The sequence below is a fragment of the Schistocerca gregaria genome, chromosome 2 (genome assembly GCF_023897955.1).
Source record: "Schistocerca gregaria isolate iqSchGreg1 chromosome 2, iqSchGreg1.2, whole genome shotgun sequence".
Lineage (NCBI taxonomy): Eukaryota > Metazoa > Arthropoda > Insecta > Orthoptera > Acrididae > Schistocerca > Schistocerca gregaria.
This window is the reverse complement of record NC_064921.1, coordinates 526,470,341-526,489,345: the sequence shown is the minus strand read 5'-3', so window position 1 is coordinate 526,489,345 and position 19,005 is coordinate 526,470,341. Positions and strand designations below refer to the sequence as shown.

Here is a 19,005-nt window from a genome sequence, read left to right as displayed (position 1 = left end):
AACAATAACATATTGTATGTAACCATTTTGTAAGTTGATGTATTATTGCGCTGTTTTAAGTGCGCAACCATGGTTTTTGGTCACTGTTTTAAGATGGAAGAAATTGCAGAAAGATGTAGGGCCAGACGAAAAATGTGATGTTCATTGCAGAACATGGGTTGCACTAACACATAGTTTAGAGATAACTGTTTCCATGATGAATCTGACTGTTAAAAGCAAAAACACTATTTTGGAAAATGGAAATGAAAGTGACAAATGCCAAAAACGTTAGTTATTTGGAATATACAGAACTGGAAAAATTACAAATTACTCGTTTCAGAGGTAATTTACTTCCATTGTCCCACAGAGCAATATTACATGAAAAATCACTTAAGATGGTCAATATGTTCACCAAGGATTTCTCCACACCTAATGGGTAGACCAGAAGGTTTAAAGGTGGTACAATGGGATCTGTAGAACTATGTGAAGTGAAGAAGATAGTGTAAATTTGACAACTGTTACCAAATGGTGGAATGATAACTTAAAATAACAAACAGCATTATGAGGCTAAGAGTATCTTTAATATCAATCAAAACCATCTTTTTTCTTCTGTTTCCCTGCAAGTAACATGCTTCCTTTTGTAAGTAAAAACCGCCATGGAGAGGAACACAATAAAGTTCATCTAATGATAATATGAGGAACCAATGCTGATGGGTCTGAAAATATTTGCCTCTGTCACTGGCAAATTGAAGGAGCTACAGCTCTTTAATAGTGTCTAAACATTGTTCACCAACCACAATGCCAGTCACAAAGCATGGACTTGCCCTGCACATCTTCAAAATATACACAATGTGATCAGAAGTATCCAGACACCCCTAAAAACATATGTTTTTCATATTAGGTACATTGTGCTGCCACCTACTGCCAGGTACTCTGTATCAGTGACCTCAGTAGTCATTAGACATTGTGAGGGAGCAGACTGGGACAGTCTGTGGAAATCACAGACATCGAACGTGGTCAGGTGATTGGTATCATTTGTTTCATATGTATGCACGCGAGATTTTCACCCTCCTAAACATCCCTGGGTCCACTGTTTCCGATGTGATAGTGAAGTGGATACATGAAGGGTCATGTACAGCACAAAAGCATACAGGCTGACCTCATCTGTAGACCGGATTTCAAGGTCGAGTGGCTGCTCATAAGCCACCTATCACACTGGTAAACGCCAAACGATGCCTCGCTTGGTGTAAGGAGTGTAAGCATTGGACGACTGAACAGTGGAAAAACGTTGTGTGGAGTGATGATTCATGGTACACAACATGTCAATTCGATGGCAGTGTTTGTGTATGGCGAATGCCCAGTGAATGTCATCTGGCAGCACATGTAGCGCAAACAGTAAAATTTGGAGGCGGTGGTGTTATGGTGTGGTCGTGCTTTTCATGGAGAGGGTGTGCACCCCTTGTTGTTTTGCGTGACACAATCACAGCACAGGCCTACATTGATGTTTTAAGCACCTTCTTGCTTCCCACTGTTGAAGAGCAATTCGGGGATGGCGATAGCATCTTTCAACACAATCGAGCACCTGTTCATAATGCACGGCCTGTGGTGGAGTGGTTACATGACAATAACGTCCCTGCAATGGATTGGCCTGTACAGATCCTGACCTGAATCCTATAGAACACGTTTGTGATGTTTGGGAATGCCGACTTCATGCCAGACCGCACCGACCGACATCGATACCCCTCCTAATTGCAGCACTTCTTGAGGAATGGGCGACCATTCCCCAAGAAACCTTCTAGCACCTGACTGAACATATGCCTGTGAGAGTGGAAGCTGTTATCAAGGCTAAGGGTGGGCCAACACCATACTGAGTAACCGATGGAGGGCACCGAGAACTTGTCATTCATTTTCAGCAAGGTGTGTGGATACTTTTGATCACATAGTGCAAGTTTATGAAATGAGCAGTTACAATTCTTGCCACCAAACTGCACAAGCAAAGTGCAGTCCTTTGATTTTAACATTATCCATATTGTCGAGACATGACAATATTGTCACTGTTGAATGTGTATCTGCGGGCAATATGATGGGGACTTTCTTTCAGCAACAAACTGACAGTGCAAGAAGTGACAGTGGTTTTAGTGATTGTGAGGATGACAGTTGTGTGCCTTTCAATGTTGATGTAAATTCAGAAGTGAATATTAAAAAGAAATATATTTCTGCTTCAGATGTGGTAGACATCACATCTTTCAAAAGTATTTATGAACTAGAGAACCAGACAGATAAAATATGATGCTGGATTTTTTGGTAAAAAAAGTAGGAAATATCAATTTGTTTTAAAGCGAGGGTTTCAAATTAATGGTCAGTACATTTAATAAAAAAGTCCATTGATGTTTTATAAATTATGTGCTTGAAAAACAATTTCTCGTAATTTTCATGTTTCCATGATTTACACCACTTTTTTAAAGTATGTTGAATAGTATACAAGTGGTTTCATTATATTTTTTTCATTGTTTTCATGTAAATAGCATATAACACACAATGCAAAACAGTCTATAGACAACATACTTGCACAGAAGGTATATTTTGTTTTTAATTCCAGCCTTTAATGACAGATTACAACAAATGGTCATTCACAGTCGGTGATGTCCACCTGTACAGGTGACTGGTCAGTGCAATTAACTGCCACGGACTCAGGTTCAATTCCTGTTACTGCCAGCACTGGAAGAAGATCCGCTCAGCCTCATGATAGCAACTGAGGAGTTACTTCAATGAGAAGTTGTGGCTCCAAAATCTGCAAATCTGACAATGGTCAGGAAAGCTGTGTACTGATACAGCACTCCTATACATGACATCGAAATGATGCCATTTGCTGAGGACGAGACAGCAGTCAGTCATTCACTACTTGCTTTTCTGAGATGTAATGCTTTCCTTTCCAGTCAGTGATATTTATCTTCAGATCTTTCCGGTATAAATGTGTTATGATAAAATGTTCATTAAATAATCTGCTGATATAGCACCATCAACTGGAATAATACAGCAGCAGAAATCTAATTTGACAGCATACATGTATTTGTCCTATAGGATGGCTCATGTACCATGCTGTACTTCTTTAGAGACTGATGCTACAGTAATATACTGATTGACGATACTATTGCAGCACAGCAAAATTCTGTATGGCACATTTATATTTGTGTCTTTGATCGAAGGGTCTGAAAATAATTACCACTGGCTGAAACTTTTCATTATTTATTCTAATTTATGGTCAAATATTAGAATAATTTATTTTTTTTTCACCCACTGCTGGATCACTACCTTTCTCTGCAGTGACAAGTCAGATTTTATTGATGGACTTTTGGTCAAAAACTTCACTTGTATTTAAAATGTGCATGATACACCTTACTGCACCTTTCGTATGAAAGCTATGTTACCTGCAATGTGCTCTTACCTTGGATCTTTCCAAGTGCCTCACTGAAGCCAAACTCTGAATTTTCCATAAGTTCAGCTACTTCTCTAGCTCCCCAGTCAAACATGTTTCCAGCTAGAACAGCAGTCACAAGCTTTTCTTGTCGTTCGGCCCATGGCAAACTGTCCACATATTTTAAATGATGGGGCAAAAGTGCTAATGCTCTTTCATTCTCCAGTTGTTTTTGCTGTACACAAATAAAAGAATAAAACTTCAAATGCTATGTAATGTTGCTGTGGCAACAGCTGTTAAGAAATACCAAATCTGTCTATTAGTGAAACTTGCAAACAGTATTATGTAAAATAAGGGAAAGGTAACCAGTCACCTACAGTGGACTGATGCATGGAGCACAAAAAACATGTAAAACAAAAGAGTGTGTGTTTGGGTGTCTGTCTGATTGTGTGAGAGTGCATCTGCTACTGACAGAAAAAGAGTAATTGCTTGAAAGCTAATGTAAACACTGCTTTCTGTTATGCGCTTTTGTGCTTGATGCTATCACTCTGCTGTAGACATGTGGTTGCCTTTCCCTTACTTTATGATCACTCCATCCAGGAATTTCTAATATTGTTTTGAAAATAGCATCACTGAAGACATCATGACCAATTTTCAACACTGTGTGGCAAAAGTGGACAGTACGTGTATTTATTCAAACAGCTCAGTTCTGCCAACACATCACTTCTGGTGCAATGCAGCTAATTTCGAAAAGATGTTTATTCTACAATAGCACACAGTAAGAATAATATACAAAGCTGACAGCTGCGTGTCTTGTCTCTTCAGGGTCCTACATCGTATTTATTCCTACAGATATTTTAAGCTTTTAAAATAAAAAAAACAAAACAAAAAAAATCTGTCTTTAATTCAGAATGGATTTTATATCCTGATGCAAATGTTTTTAACATGTTTCTGTTAGACATCAGGCAGGATACTGAAAATCTCCAACTGTTCAAATCTAAAGTAAGAAATTACATTATTAGCTATTCCTATGGGGCCTGATACTCTAGTGGTAAGGAGCATGCCTGAAAATCGGGAGGTCACAGAGTTGATCTTGGCCAAACCATGGGAATTTTCCAACCTGCCTTCACCTTTCAATGATGTGAAGATTCAGCAAGATTAGATTCCACATTAAATTGTAGGTCCCCCTTCCCTGGTAGGATTACTGGGATAGACTAGGGACACAAAAATCGCCAAAGTGGTGCCCAACTGAAAGACCTTCACCAGTCTGCTGTGGCACGCAAAGTAATATAATGCAATATAACAACAACAACAACAACAAAAAATATTATTATTATTATTATTATTATTATTATTCTTTTAACAATACATTAGAACATTTGGTATGGACATTTCAGTTAAAACCAATGCTCGGATTACATAGGCTCTAACTTCACCAGTATATAAACAGCTGGTAGTGGTGTATGAAGTTACATGTGTAGCTAATGTTTGGAGTAATTATCAATTTTAGTAGATTGCTCCTAGATGAAACTTGGGGTAAAGAAAAGCCTATAGAATTTGCTTCAACAATTAATGTATAATTTAACATCTCTCCTTCCTGAAGGTAATTTTGGAACACAATGTGTGAATGAAAGACGGTGGTATAATGTAGTTTGAAAGAAGAAAATCCATTGGTGAGAAGCAGAGGTGAAGGCCACTGCTCAAAAGATTTGTTTGTGAATGCTACCAGAGGATTACATGGAGGGGAAATGGTGGGAGAAGTTATTGCTGTTAGAGTTTTGAGGGATCTGGTCTTGGAATCATTTCACATAGCATAGGTACCAATGCTGTATGGAGGGTTCTTTATATTATTATATTTTACTTTTTTTTGGGGGGGGGGGGGAGGTGATGAGGAGGGGGAGGGGTTCTATTGATGTGAAAAGAAGTTTAAATGCAGACCTCAAGAAGATGGATGTCAATTTTCAGAAAAGTGACTTAAAATCTGGGAAAGCACAAGGTAAATTTTGACTATGAAAAGGAGTCTGAGTAGAGCTGTGTAACTGTTTTTCTGCACCATGAGTTCATATCTCACATATAGTATAGAATATGAACCAATCGACGATATACCACTTCTGGGAATTAAGGAATGCCCCTCCCATGTGACCCATACAAAGGCTGACAAGGAATAGGAGCATCCTGCCTTTCATGACAATGGTTACTGCAAAAATTTTACTGGGTAGCTTTCAGGTGTGTTTTAGGGGGTGAATTTTTAATAATTGGTATCCCATGTGTAGAAGGGATGAGGGTATAGTGGGAGAGGCAGTGAAAATGGATCTGGGACACTCCAGGACACGGTTGGTGTCTTATGTAAAATGGAAGCTTCCTCAGTGACACGGGAGGTGCCAATCTACTGCAATTTATGAGCATTCAATGGATGCTTTGAAGCATTACACCAGGGGATATCCAGAGAGAGAGAGAGAGAGAGAGAGAGAGAGAGAGAGAGAGAGAGAGAGAGAGAGAGAGAATGGATAAGTCAATCAGTTGATTTCAGAAGATCTATGAAGACAGTGAGGGGAGCCTTGGATGTGTGGGATTTTCTACAGCTCCAAATCATGAGAAACAGTTTTGTATGCATCAATGTCAGAGATGGTGCAGTCCCTCTGTCATACACTCATCAGTATAGTACCTTTGTAGTGGATCTTTGTCTGCTGTGAGATTAACAGTAAAGAATAGCCTCCTTTCAGATCATAGGTGCCAAAAAATTACGACATAGTAAGCTTCAAGTTTTGTAGATTTTTCTGGGTCACTTTGATGGAAGTGAGAAATTCCTGAAATGCAATAAGAGTGTAGTTTTGAAGGAAATGAGAAGGAACTTTTCCAAGGAGGTTTCAATGCTTGGCCTATTGTTTGTGGTTAGTGACTGTATGATGAAGTGGTATTACCAGTTTAGTCTCCAGGAGCATGGGAGGAGATCTTTAACTAGAACAGAGCAGTAGTTGTGAAAATGGAGGTTATATCTTTCATGGAATGAAAGTCTCTGGAACAGAAAGATTTGAATGAAGAGTTTAGGACTGAACCACGTGTGGGACCATGAAACATTTAGATGTAATTATAGTTCCATTTGGCCAAGAGCAGATAATATGTAGACAATAGAAGCCTCAGTAAGGAGGGCTAAAAAGGTTTTTTTGATAGGAAGGATGTTTATTACCAGATTTACTGGGAACTGTGAAAGGAAATACTGGCCACGCCACCTACTTCTCTGAAAAACTAACAAATATGTGGATGGAATACAAAGAAATACATATCATATACATAATTAATTTTGTAGATAATAGTAATTTTTTTCCTTAACACAGATTTCGCAGGATTATATTTTTCCATTCCATAAAATCATAATTTTATTTTATAGCTTTTCTTTCAGGTAACTGTTTGCACGCAAATTTCTCTCTATGATGGTAATAATGAATAAAAGCACATGACAGACAATACACTTAACAATACCAAATAATTTTAAGGCAGAGCAAAATTAGTATTATAGCTTTACAACTACAGTACACCATCAATTATTCAAGGTAATCTGGGGGAGAATATGTACAAATAATCGAAAAGCATGAGTAACTGTGATAGTTTTAAACACACTTTGTGTGAAAGGGGTGTTGAACATAATCGCCACACTTGCCTTCCACAACCCTGTAAGTCAGCAGTAGCCAAGCACAGTATCCACATAGGACATTTCATTTCATGGATTATTCTGCCATGGAATCAAGATCAGATTCAGTTACTAAGGAGTCTGTGGAAATAAGTTTGGTTGAACATCTTACTTATCACGATGGCGGCTTTCAACTGTATAAGGTGTGAGAGCCAGTGAGTTCTTTAATATCTTAAGAAAGAAAACATTTTATGAAGAATGGCACATCCAATGACAGTTATTATCAATATGACAACTGAATTTTTAACTCCATGGGCCCACTTTCTGACAGAGGGAATGCAAGCAGTATTACCATCGCAGATGCCCCTGCACACCACAGTTGGAGCAATATTTAAAGAGGGCACAAAATTTGACATAGCTCGCTCATGTAGCATTTTCCTTTGGACATGCATCTCCATGTCAATCTTTGGTATAAAATTAGGAATGTGAACTACCAACCTTCAGTGCCACACACTCACTTGAAGATTGCTGAATGGATTGTGATGAAGCAAGCTGGGGTATTTTTTGTTTCCCCTCTTGTTTTACCTTAAATTCAGTTTTTCACTTTTAACAAATTACGATTAACATATGTGAATATAATCTGCATTTTCATAAAAGAGAAAGGTTGGCCCTCAGTTTTAAAGAATATAACACCAGATCTAATTTTGTGCTAGTTTTATACATGTAACTGATGTTCTAATTTATTTTGACTACTGCTAGTTAGTCTCTTTTGTTATAGGGTGAAATCAGTAATTGTTTTGTAACTTAAATTATATTGTTGAATTATAAAAAAATATAAATTCTATACTAATTATAAACACTTGGAAGATGAAATGCTAATAATCAAAGTATCTATTTGAAAACATGTTAGCACAGCCAGCCCTTAATTAATTCCAAAGTAATTAACAGATTTGTCAAAAGTGTTGTTTGTGTAATGATATTTGTTAATTTCATGATTTAAACAAATAATTCGGCCTAACCCTTGTAGTAGGAGAAACTGTTAAAAAGAACGAATTTTTCGATGTATTCAGTTAATTTAATGAGTTAAGTTTTAATTGTAATTTCTGTAAATTAAACTTTGAACAATGTGTAGTTTCAGCACCTAATATTGTGATGATATATAAGGGCCCAATTTTTGGTCACGAGACAGCCAGTCCATGGCCAAGTTTCTGATGAGGAATCTGTATTGGTTAGATCAACAACAATACAACCGTGAAATAATTGTAACACAATTAGGCAGTGTGTTAAAACGGTAACAGTGTATGCTCCATATGTACCTTTCTATTCTTCAAGAACTGTGGACTTTGTGGTTAGGTTTCTGCTGCTCGCAGATGTTCAACAAGGAAATTATTGTAGCAGTATATCTATGTTCGCCTGAAAATTGGTAATAAGGCTTATCGAAAGTTTAAACAATAGTACACTGGCCATATATTACTGTGTATTATTGGGGGAGAGGGTTGTGAAAAGTGAAAGTAAAAGACTGAAATGCATCTGTGCATCTGTCAGATATATCATTTACCGTAGACAGTAATTGCACTTCCACAACCCATTTTTCAGCCAGTGTAGCAGCCAGTACGTTGACACTGGGGACAACAAACGAAGAAATAAAGTAGGCGAAGCGCTACAGGTTGTCAGCCAAAATACCATGGCAATTAGTAGACTTTATCCAGCTGCAATCCTGAAATTTCATGGAATACTCTTTATGCTGGAAAAATTTCAAAAATTACATGTATTCTTTGTTCAAAAGTTGTTACAAATTATGTAGATATGCACAGTAGACCTATATATTTTTTAAAACAGCATGTGATGTTGATCTGTTTCTGAGTGGAGCTGACATGTTTTTGCACAGAATTTCAAGCTTTTCTTGCAGCAATGATGGTATTGTACTGTAACCCCCTTCTGGCCTATATGATCTATGAAAGAGTGTACATACTGCAATGTTGTACAAATGACTGACAATGTCACTGTCTTCTTCCCCACTTTCATATTAATTGTTCTAGTCTTTGTTTTGAAGTGAAGCAGGGGTCACAATTTTAGTGTCACTCATGTACTGGAAACCAGGTTCACATGCGTTGATCTTCAGCCACTTATTCAAGTTTTCTTCATTCACATCTCGAAAACCATGTAAACCCTCTCCCAGATTCATTATTTGTGGAGTTGTTATTTCTTCCTCAATGCAACCTTGAAAATCACTTTCTTCCATATTTTGAGGAGTCCTCCTCTATCATTGACTAGTATATGAGGCTTGACTTCCTGCCAGGCATAAGAAATCTTGTGTAAGACATCTTGAATGTCTACTTCTTCCTGAACGCCACTAAATCATCCTTATCAAGTAGCATTCTTAGTAAACTGGCCTGGTAGCACTATTTTACCTATGCAATTATACCTAGGTCCACTGACTGTATAATGGCAGTCATGTTAGGAGAGATTGGAAAGCACTGCTCATGCGAAACTGAGCTTGACCTTTTTTCACATGATATACTGCGAACTTTGGGTGAAGGGCAACAGGCAGAGTCCACATTTCCAGAAAGTGTTTGACACAGTATCCCACTGAAGGTACAAGCATATGGAATAGGTTCACAGATAGGTGAGTGGCTTGAAGACTTCTTAAGTTATAGAAAAAACTGTGTTGCCTTTGATGGCGAGTATTCATCAGATACATTGTTACCATCAGAAGTTCCCCAAGAAAGTGTGATAGGATCACTGTTGTTATCAATATAGATCAATGATTTGATGGACAGAATGGGCAACAATCTGATTGTTTGCTGATGGTGTTATGGTTTACAGCAATATGTCAAAGTTGAGTGACTGTAGACGGATACAAGATGACTTAGACAAAATTTCTAGTTGGTGTGATGAAAACCAGCTAGTTCTAAATGTAGAAAAATGTAAGTTAATGCAGAGTAGGAAAAGCAAACCTGTAATGTTCAGATACACCAATAGCAGTGTCCTGATTGACACAGCCATGTTGTTTAAATATCTGTGTGTAACATTCCAAAGCGATATGAAATTGAACAAGTATGTGAGGATTCTGATAGGAAACACGAATGGTTGACTTTGGTTTATTATGAGAATTCTAGGGAACTGTGGTTCAACTGCAAAGGAGACCGCATGTAGGACACCAGTACGACCTATTCTTGAGTACTGCTTGAATATTTGGGATTCGTCCCAAGTCATGTTAAAGGAATATGACACAGCAATTCAGAGGTGGGATGCTAGATTTGTTACCAGTATCTTCGAGCAACACACAATTGTTACAGAGATGCTTCGGGAATTTAAATGACAATCCCTAGAGAAAAGGCAATGTTCTTTTAGCGGACCAGTATTTAAAGCTAATTGCAGAACGATCCTGTTGCATCCAACTTATATTGCATATAAGAATCACGAAGATAAGATAGAAATAAGCATCTAATTTATCAAATGTAGATCTCTTCATGCTTTTTCATGAAGATGATCCAGTACTAGGATCATGGAGGCATACAAAGTCATTTTTTTCTCTTTCTATTTGTGAGCAGAATAGGAAAGGGAACAACTACTAATGGTACAAGGTATCTTTCGCAATGCATCATAATGTCGATTGCGGAATACTGACTTAGATGCAGATGTAAAAACTCAGTTACAATGAGACCTTCATCAGATAAGATAATCACAATGCGAAAAGGTGTTATCAAGCAATAGAATAGTATTCTGTGGCAATCCTTTCTTTTCTAGAAACTGTCGAAGTTGTGGTACACAATGTTTGTGGAACCAGTTTCTGAAAATTTCACTATCCATCCATGCTATTTTTTGCTTGTAATAATACACAGGAAGGTCCTTAGTTGTGATATCTTCGAATGCTCGCTGTTTTATTATTATTATGGTTGGTAAATATATCCAAAACAGGCCTCTTCTGTCTGCATTACAAATTTGGTCTAGAGTGAAATTCTCTTCTTCCACAAATTACTAGATTTCTTCCAGGAAGGAATCAGCTGCCACAACATTTGAACTAAGCCGCTCTCCTTGCACAGTAAGTTTGTGGATGCAGTGATGTTTTAATCTGGTTAGTCACCCAGATGAGGCATTAAATTATCCCTTTAACCCTTGAGCTTCATGAAAAAATATAGCTTATTCAGTGCAGATCTAACCCGAAGCAATGTAAACTTCTGCTCATTTTTGGATAAATCATTGCAAAAAGAGCAGCATCTAATTTATCAAATGTAGATCTCTTCATGCTTTTTCATGAAGATGATCCAGTACTAGGATCATATTTCCTGACAGAACCCTGTATTTTCTGCTTATCCTTTTTAATGTCCAAACAGTCTCCATTCTAATACCACAATCAGGACTTAGTTTTGCAGCAGTTTTCCCTTCTCAAATCTCAATTCTCATTTTTGTTTTAGCAATGACACATGTTTCTTTCATTTCTTCATCATCTCTTTTACAAATTTCTATTAGCTTGCTTTGTTGACACTTAAATGCTCATTAACAATGGAAAACTGTGAGCTTTTGACTTACATGGAACCGTCCAGTCAATAACAAAGGAAAAACTACACTGTTGTCACATGGCAATCACTTGGAAATGGCATTTACTACCATGCAGTGGGCTGTTTACTGCTATTTGCTAGAGAAATATATACCACATTATGCTGAAGAATGTAGTCAAATTAAATCAGGTGATGCTGAGGGAATTACATTAGGAAATGAGACACTTAAAGTAGTAAAGGAGTTTTGCTATTTAGAAAGTAAAATAACTGATGATGGTCGAAGTAGAGAGGATATAAAATGTAGACTGGCAATGGCAAGGAAAGCGTTTCTGAAGAAGAGAAATTTGTTAACATCGAGTACAGATTTAAGTGTCAGGAAAGTATTTGTATAGAGTGTAGCCTTGTATGGAAGTGAAACATGGATGATAACTAGTTTGGACAAGAAGAGAATAGAAGCTTTTGAAATGTGGTGCTACAGAAGAATGCTGAAGACAAGGTGGATATATCACGTAACTAATGAGGAGGTATTGAATAGGATTGGGAAGAAGAGAAGTTTGTGGCACAACTTGACCAGAAGAAGGGATCGGTTGGTAGGACATGTGCTGAGGCATCAAGGGATCACCACTTTAGTATTGGAGGGCAGCGTGGAGGGTAAAAATCATAGAGGGAGACCAAGAGATGAATACACTAAGCAGATTCAGAAGGATGTAGGTTGCAGTAAGTACTGGGAGATTGAGAAGCTTGCACAGGACAGCGTAGCATGAAGAGCTGCATCAAACCAGTCTCAGGACTGAAGACAACAACAGCAACAGCAACAACAACAACAACAACAACAACAACATGCTGAAGAACACTCTCTCTCTCTCTCTCTCTCTCTCTCTCTATCTCTATATCTCTATCTCTATATCTCTATCTCTATATCTCTATCTCTATATCTCTATCTCTATATCTCTATCTCTATATCTCTATCTCTATATCTCTATCTCTATATCTCTATCTCTATATCTCTATATCTCTATCTCTATCTCTCTATCTCTATCTCTCTATCTCTATCTCTCTCTCTCTCTCTCTCTCTGCATAAATAATCTGCAAACCAGATGATCTGCACACAAATAATAGAAAGTATACTGTATTTGTACCAAAAACAACTTCTTTTATATTATTGTACTATGCACTAAACATGTACTGCATGTAGGCCAAAGGTAGTGTTTACTTACAAGTAAGTAGGGATCAGGAAAATCAAACTCTTTCATATAATGCTCAATAGTATCCAACAGACTCCTCACAGTTAAATTCCCATAAGCACTGAAAAAGAAAAATGTAATGCCACACATTAAATGGAAAAAAGAATCTTAATATATGAGAAAAAAATACACACACGAATTTCAAGTACTGTCTACCATTAATAGCAATTTAACATAAGAAAATCATCACATGAATGTTACATTTTTAGGTTAAATATTCTATTAAACTTAGTGAAATAGATAAAGCACTAGCCAGTGTGACATAAAATAAGTCTTATTTTCCAAAGTTCACTAATACTATGATAGTTGATCAATTAGTTATTGCGCCACTTGGCATCCAAACCATTTTTGGATTTGCATATACTTTAAAATCAATTCTGACTTACTCTTGGATCAATTTTTTGTTTTCAATCTTTGTGTAACAGCTGAAGATTCCTTAACAAGCTTACATGATATAATTTTCTATTCTGAAGTGAGAGATTTTTCCCTTTACTAACTCAATCTTCTTGTAGAAACAAAATTTAAATTGCTGATTAACAGAGCTACTGACACCAGTTTCCTCATTTAATAACAGATGTACCTGCTTATTGGTTACTGAAACTAAAGCATAAATCTGAAGAAAAACACACTGAGCCCATCAATTTATTTGAAACAAAATGTTTTATTTCCCATTATTGGCAAATTCTGAATGCTGGTTATTTTCAAGTGCACATGTATGTGGTCACATTGCTGCTCTTACTACCTGAACAACTTAACTCTGGAACAGCGAAGTTCCTAAAATTCCAGAAAGGAGTGATTTTGGCCTCAAATAAAATATTTTTATATTTGACTTAAAGAAGTATTTTATTTTAGTGTATGTTATTCCCTACCTTTTTTGAGTTATAACAATTATTTAATACAGTATTTAAAGCACTACTTACTTATTTCACCCAAAGAAATATCTTATCAATTCATCACTGTTCATGCTAACAAGTTTCATGAACTGTAGACTTTCATATGTTAACTACTTGTCATACCTTCTAGACATAATTTGTATGTCTGGTCCATATTTTACTCACATGTGTCCTGCACAAGGCTTTGTTCGACTTTTCACTCAAGGTCACTGGAATGTGGTACACACACTTAACACAGATGATTTCTGTTTTCTACATATGGGTCTGTGGCACTTTACACAGTTGTCGTTGGTCCTTTTGCATTTGCAGAGGCTGATTTGGCACTTCTTCCACTTTCTAGACGATTTTGTCCCGTACCCTGTTCTTTTGTCTGTGCTCCTTCCTGTTCTTTGGGTCCCTGTAGTTCATTCATCAGTTGAAGTATCTACTTCTTCCTGTCCATTGTCTTGTTTGTTACAATTTACTGGCACCATGTATAAGACGATGTACACGACATACATCTCCTACATGCAACCTTAGTAGTACATTTAGGGGCCATTTGATCAACCACGTACAGTCTGTACTTTGTTGCAATGTAGAGTGTAATGGTTTCAGGTTTCTTCTTTCTTTCTTTGCTCATTGCTACTTCAGTACACAGTGCACTCAGAAGAATGACATTTTTATTCTCCTTTCCTTGGCATACAGTCATGGTGCAGTCTGTGTTGCCAGGCTGACACAGGATTAGTGTATTTCAAATTTTGGTTTCTTTACCTCATCATGGAATTCATGACAGATATGGTTCAACATACCAACTAATTAAGTTTAATTTCCTTTGAGCTCCTTAGCAAGTTGAGGAGATGTGAATAAGTTTCCAACAGACACAGAATAGTGTACTCTCTATTTGGTTGCACTCTTCATGCTGTGTCCTCTTTTGCAAGTGTTACATATATACTTTGTCACTATGTCTGAAGCAATTCAGAATTTGAGGTCAAATTTGTCAGGTTTGTTGGGTGTGAATTGAATAAACCTGCATCTTGTTTTGCTCGGTAACAATTGCTTGTCTATAGCTTATATTTTCTTCAGAGTGGCAAGAATGAATATTGTTTTCTACGAACTGTCCCCAAATTGCAGATACAGGAGTGAATTTTGTTGCCTGGCACGCATTCAGCCTTGGCTGATTTTTTTAAATCAAAATTGAAAAATCTGAGAAGTCTCTGAAATCTGTCTCTTGGCACAACACCCACAATGGAAGTGGACCTAAAAAATGCGAATAAAATTATGTGCAAATGTACATTTTGTACAAATGACAACCTCAGTGTACAAGACAGTAACAATTTTTTCAGCTCCTGAAGCGACACAGTACAGTCTTTATTTTTTAGTACTTTTCAGGGATTTGTTTCTATTCCTTCATGACACATAGCACTGCTTCATCAAAAAATAAGATGGAAAGCACTGATGAGAGAAACGTCTACTTGTGTTCTACACGTCTTCTTATCGTATTACAGATGTAGGTTGACGAAATACATTACAAAATGATTCAAATGGCTCTGAGCACTATGGAACTTAACTTCAGAGGTCATCAGTCCCCTAGAACTTAGAACTACTTAAACCTAACTAACCTAAGGACATCACACAACACACAGCCATCACGAGGCAGAGAAAATCCCTGACCCCGCCGGGAATCGAACCCGGGAAATAGACACACTATCTGCCTAAAAATGCCTAAAAATACTTGATGATACTTTCTATAGTTTCTACAGGATTTTTTAACAAAGAAATGAGGAAAAAATAAAAGAAAAATAGTCTGTTACATAGGTATAGCGCTTTCATTATAAAATGAGATTAATTTTTTAAAACAATATATGTTAAAAATGACTACTTGCTGATTAAAGAAAACATCTGAAAAGTGTCAGTTTCAGGAAGGGGAGGGGGAGGGGCAGGAGGATAGAAGAGGAGAAAGGTAAATAGTTGTCACCATACATACACAAGATTACTATATCTACATAGTTGCAATTACACTTTTAATACTTACAAGGGCTGTTCCTTCAGATATTGAAGTCGAGAAAGATATTTTTCTTTGAACTTCTGTGCCCTATCCTTCGCTGTGTCACTATCTGGCTGGCTTTCAACAGCCCGTAGTACAAATTTATCTATTGATTCTTCAAAACATTGCAGCCAGTAGTTCCTGCACAACAATATAGTTCTTACATGATATTTTGATAATGAGAACATAACCTAGCGTTTTCAAACACTGGAAACTCCAGGTAGGAGTATCAACAACATAGAAAAAGACAAATCCTACTTACCATAAAGAAGACACATTAAGTTGCAGACAGGCACAATTAAAAAACACTTACACAACGCTTTCAGCTACATCCTTCATCAGTAATTGAAATGAGAGACACACACGATTCACACACAAAAGCAAGTACACCTCATTAACACATGACCATCAAATTCAGCACTAGGGGAAGGCATATTACAGTACAGGTGGGAAAAGAGAGAGAGAGAGAGAGAGAGAGAGAGAGAGAGAGAGAGAGAGAGAGAGAGAGAGAGAGAGAGAGAGACAAACACTGTCCAGTGTAAAGTTCAGTGACTACACTGCCAACAGGCAGTGTCAGGAGGTTGTGGGGCAGGGAGGTGGGGAAAAAGGAGAAGAGCAGGGAAATATGGGCAGATGAGATGGTAGAAAGCTACAAATAAACAGGATTGGAAATGATACTGGGGAGGAGATTATAGGACATAGGGGGTGGAAACTGATGGGTGGAGGACAGTATGTCATGGTAGGTTGAAGCTGGGATAATTACAGAATTGGAGAATGTGTTGTAACGGTAACTCCCATCTGCACATCTCAGAAAAGCTGGCGGTCGAGGGAAAGAACGTGACAGCTCAGGTGAAGCAACCACTGAAGTCAACTGTGTTATGTTCAGCTACATGCTGTGCCACAGGATGGTCTATTTTGCTCTTGGCCACAGTTTGGCAGTGGCTGTTTGTCCTGTATGTCATACCAACATAAAAAGCTATGCAATTATTGCAGTGGAGCTGGTAAATGACACGGTTACTTTCACAGGAGGGCTGGCCCTTGCTGGGTGGGTGGATTGGACAGGTTTCGCATCTGTGTCTTCCAAGGGGATATGATCCTTGTGGCAATGGGTTGGGTTGAGAGTGGCATAGGTATGGACTAGGATGTTGCGGAGATTGGGTGGGCGATGGAACATCTCTTTAGGAGGGGTAGGAAGTATCTCGGATAGGATATCCCACATTTCAGGGCATGATGATCAGTAATCAAAGCCTTGGTGAAGGATGTGGTTCAGTTGTTGCCATCTGGGGTGGGGCTGGATAATGAAGGGGGAACTCCTTTGTGGTTGGTTCTTGGGCGTAGTGTATTGATTGGAGGTATGAGGGGAAACAGCAAGGGAGATCTGTTTGCAGACTAGGTCTGGGGAGTAATGTGTATCTGTGACAGCCTTGGTGAGACCCTTAGCATACTGAGCAAGGGAATGTTTGTGACTGCAGGTACACTGTACCTCGGTGGTGAGGTTATATGGGAGGGATATTTTGGTGTGAAAGAGTGACAGCTGTCAAAATGCAGGTACTGTGATGTTGATGGTCGGATGGCTTAAGGTGGACAGAGGTGCAGATAGAGCCTTCAGAGAGGTGGTCAACATCTAGGGATGTGGCATGCTGGGTTGGGGAGAACCATGTGAAGCAGATGGAAGGGAAGTTGTTGAGGTTTTGGAGGAATAAAGATAGGTTGTGTTGACCCAGAGCCTAGATCATGAAGATACCATCGATGAACCTGAACTAGATTAGGGATTTAGCATTTTGGGAGGTTAGGAAGGTTCCTCTAGATAGCCCATAAAAAGGTTGGCGTCGGAGGGTGCCATGCGAGTGTCCACAGCTGTGCCCTCCAAATGAGAAGTAGTTGTGGGTTAGGATAAAGTTAGTAAGGTGTACAAGGAATGAGGTACTGGGTTTGGAGTCTGAAGGACATTGGAAAAGGTAGTGTTCAATAGTGGTAAGACCATGGGCATGAGGAAGGTTGGTGTACAGGGAGATGGGATCAACAGTGACTGGTAGTGTGTCGGTGAAGGAAGTGGTTACTTTCTTTGACGTGGGAAGTTAGATTATGGGCAATTGGTTGGCTGTGTTGGTCAATGGGGGCTAAAATTCTTTCAGCAGGGGCACAATAACCAGCCACTATGGAGTTTCCAAGATTGTTGAGTTTGTGGATTTTGGGGAGCTTGTGGAGGGTAGTTGTGCAGGGTGTCTTAAGGGTGAGAAGGAAATGGATTCACGGGAGATGTTCTGGGGAGGGCCTAAGGCTTTAAGCAGGGATTGAAGGTTGTGTTGGACTTCTGGGATGGGATCACTCTGGCAGAGTTTATATGTGGAGGAGTCAGATATTTGGCAGATGTCTTCTGCCATATAGTCACAGTGATTCATAACAACAATGGTGGAACCTTTGTCTCCAGGTAAGATGACTAGGTCAGGATTTGTTTTGATGCTGCGTGTTCACGCAGTATGCTTCCTTGTGTACGTCTCGCTTTCACTGATGAAGGCTGAGGCCGACAGCTTTGTGTAAGTGTCTTGTAGTTATGTCTGTCTGCAACTTGATATGTTTTCTTTACAGTAACTAGCAAATCTGTCTTTTCCTACATTGTTTATAAACCTAACAGTTTAACGCTAAAATCTTGTATACCGATAAAGAAAATCTAACAGCATAATAAACATTGCCAATAAAAAACAGCTAATGACAAATATTCTATGTCACATCCTTGATTATTTGGTATTTTTTGAGAGTGAACATTAGTTTAACTTGCAGATGTGTTTGACATTATAATTGCTGTCTTGTGTCTTGTACATTTTTATCAGACTGCTGTTTACCACATGTCCATGAACAGGGTCAAAGTTCAGTGGCCAAAAATCTGATCAAAGTGAGCCAAGGCTGTGAATCTGGAGTGTAAAGCGCAACAACAACAACAAAAAGGAAGGTAGAACGCAAAGAGCACAAAATATGAAAGAGGACAACCCAGATGACATATGACAAGCCTGGGTCATGTATAGATGTAGATTTAGTAGCTGGTGAGATGGCGAGTTCAATGGACCTACATGCGTCCGACCTACAGGTCACATTCAACAAGGTGAGAGAAACCAGATTTTTTTTTTTTTTTAATTCAAATAAGTCACATATGATTTTTTCACATGTGCCACCTCAGAAATTACTCATACTCACATCAAACAGAAAGCTAAATGTGGCAAGAAAGTATTTAAGAAATAAAAGTGATCTCCATACAAAAACTGAGATCTGATTCTGCTTGAGTACTTCTGCAAGCAGGAAAATAAAGAAATAATTTATGAAACA

The 19,005-nt window shown here is 38.2% G+C and overlaps 1 protein-coding gene across 2 annotated transcripts in view; it reads right to left on the bottom strand.

Annotated features, from left to right (window-relative positions):
* The window catches only part of LOC126330384 (4'-phosphopantetheine phosphatase), a 156,530-nt gene that overhangs the window by 53,793 nt on the left and 83,732 nt on the right, over positions 1–19,005 (bottom strand). For both annotated transcript variants that reach the window (XM_049996354.1, XM_049996353.1), the window contains exons 10-12: positions 15,673–15,825; positions 12,742–12,829; positions 3,425–3,629 (exon numbers count right to left, since the gene is read on the bottom strand). In XM_049996354.1, coding sequence (XP_049852311.1) covers positions 3,425–3,629; positions 12,742–12,829; positions 15,673–15,825 — 446 coding nt within the window. The remainder of the gene's footprint in view (positions 1–3,424; positions 3,630–12,741; positions 12,830–15,672; positions 15,826–19,005) is intronic.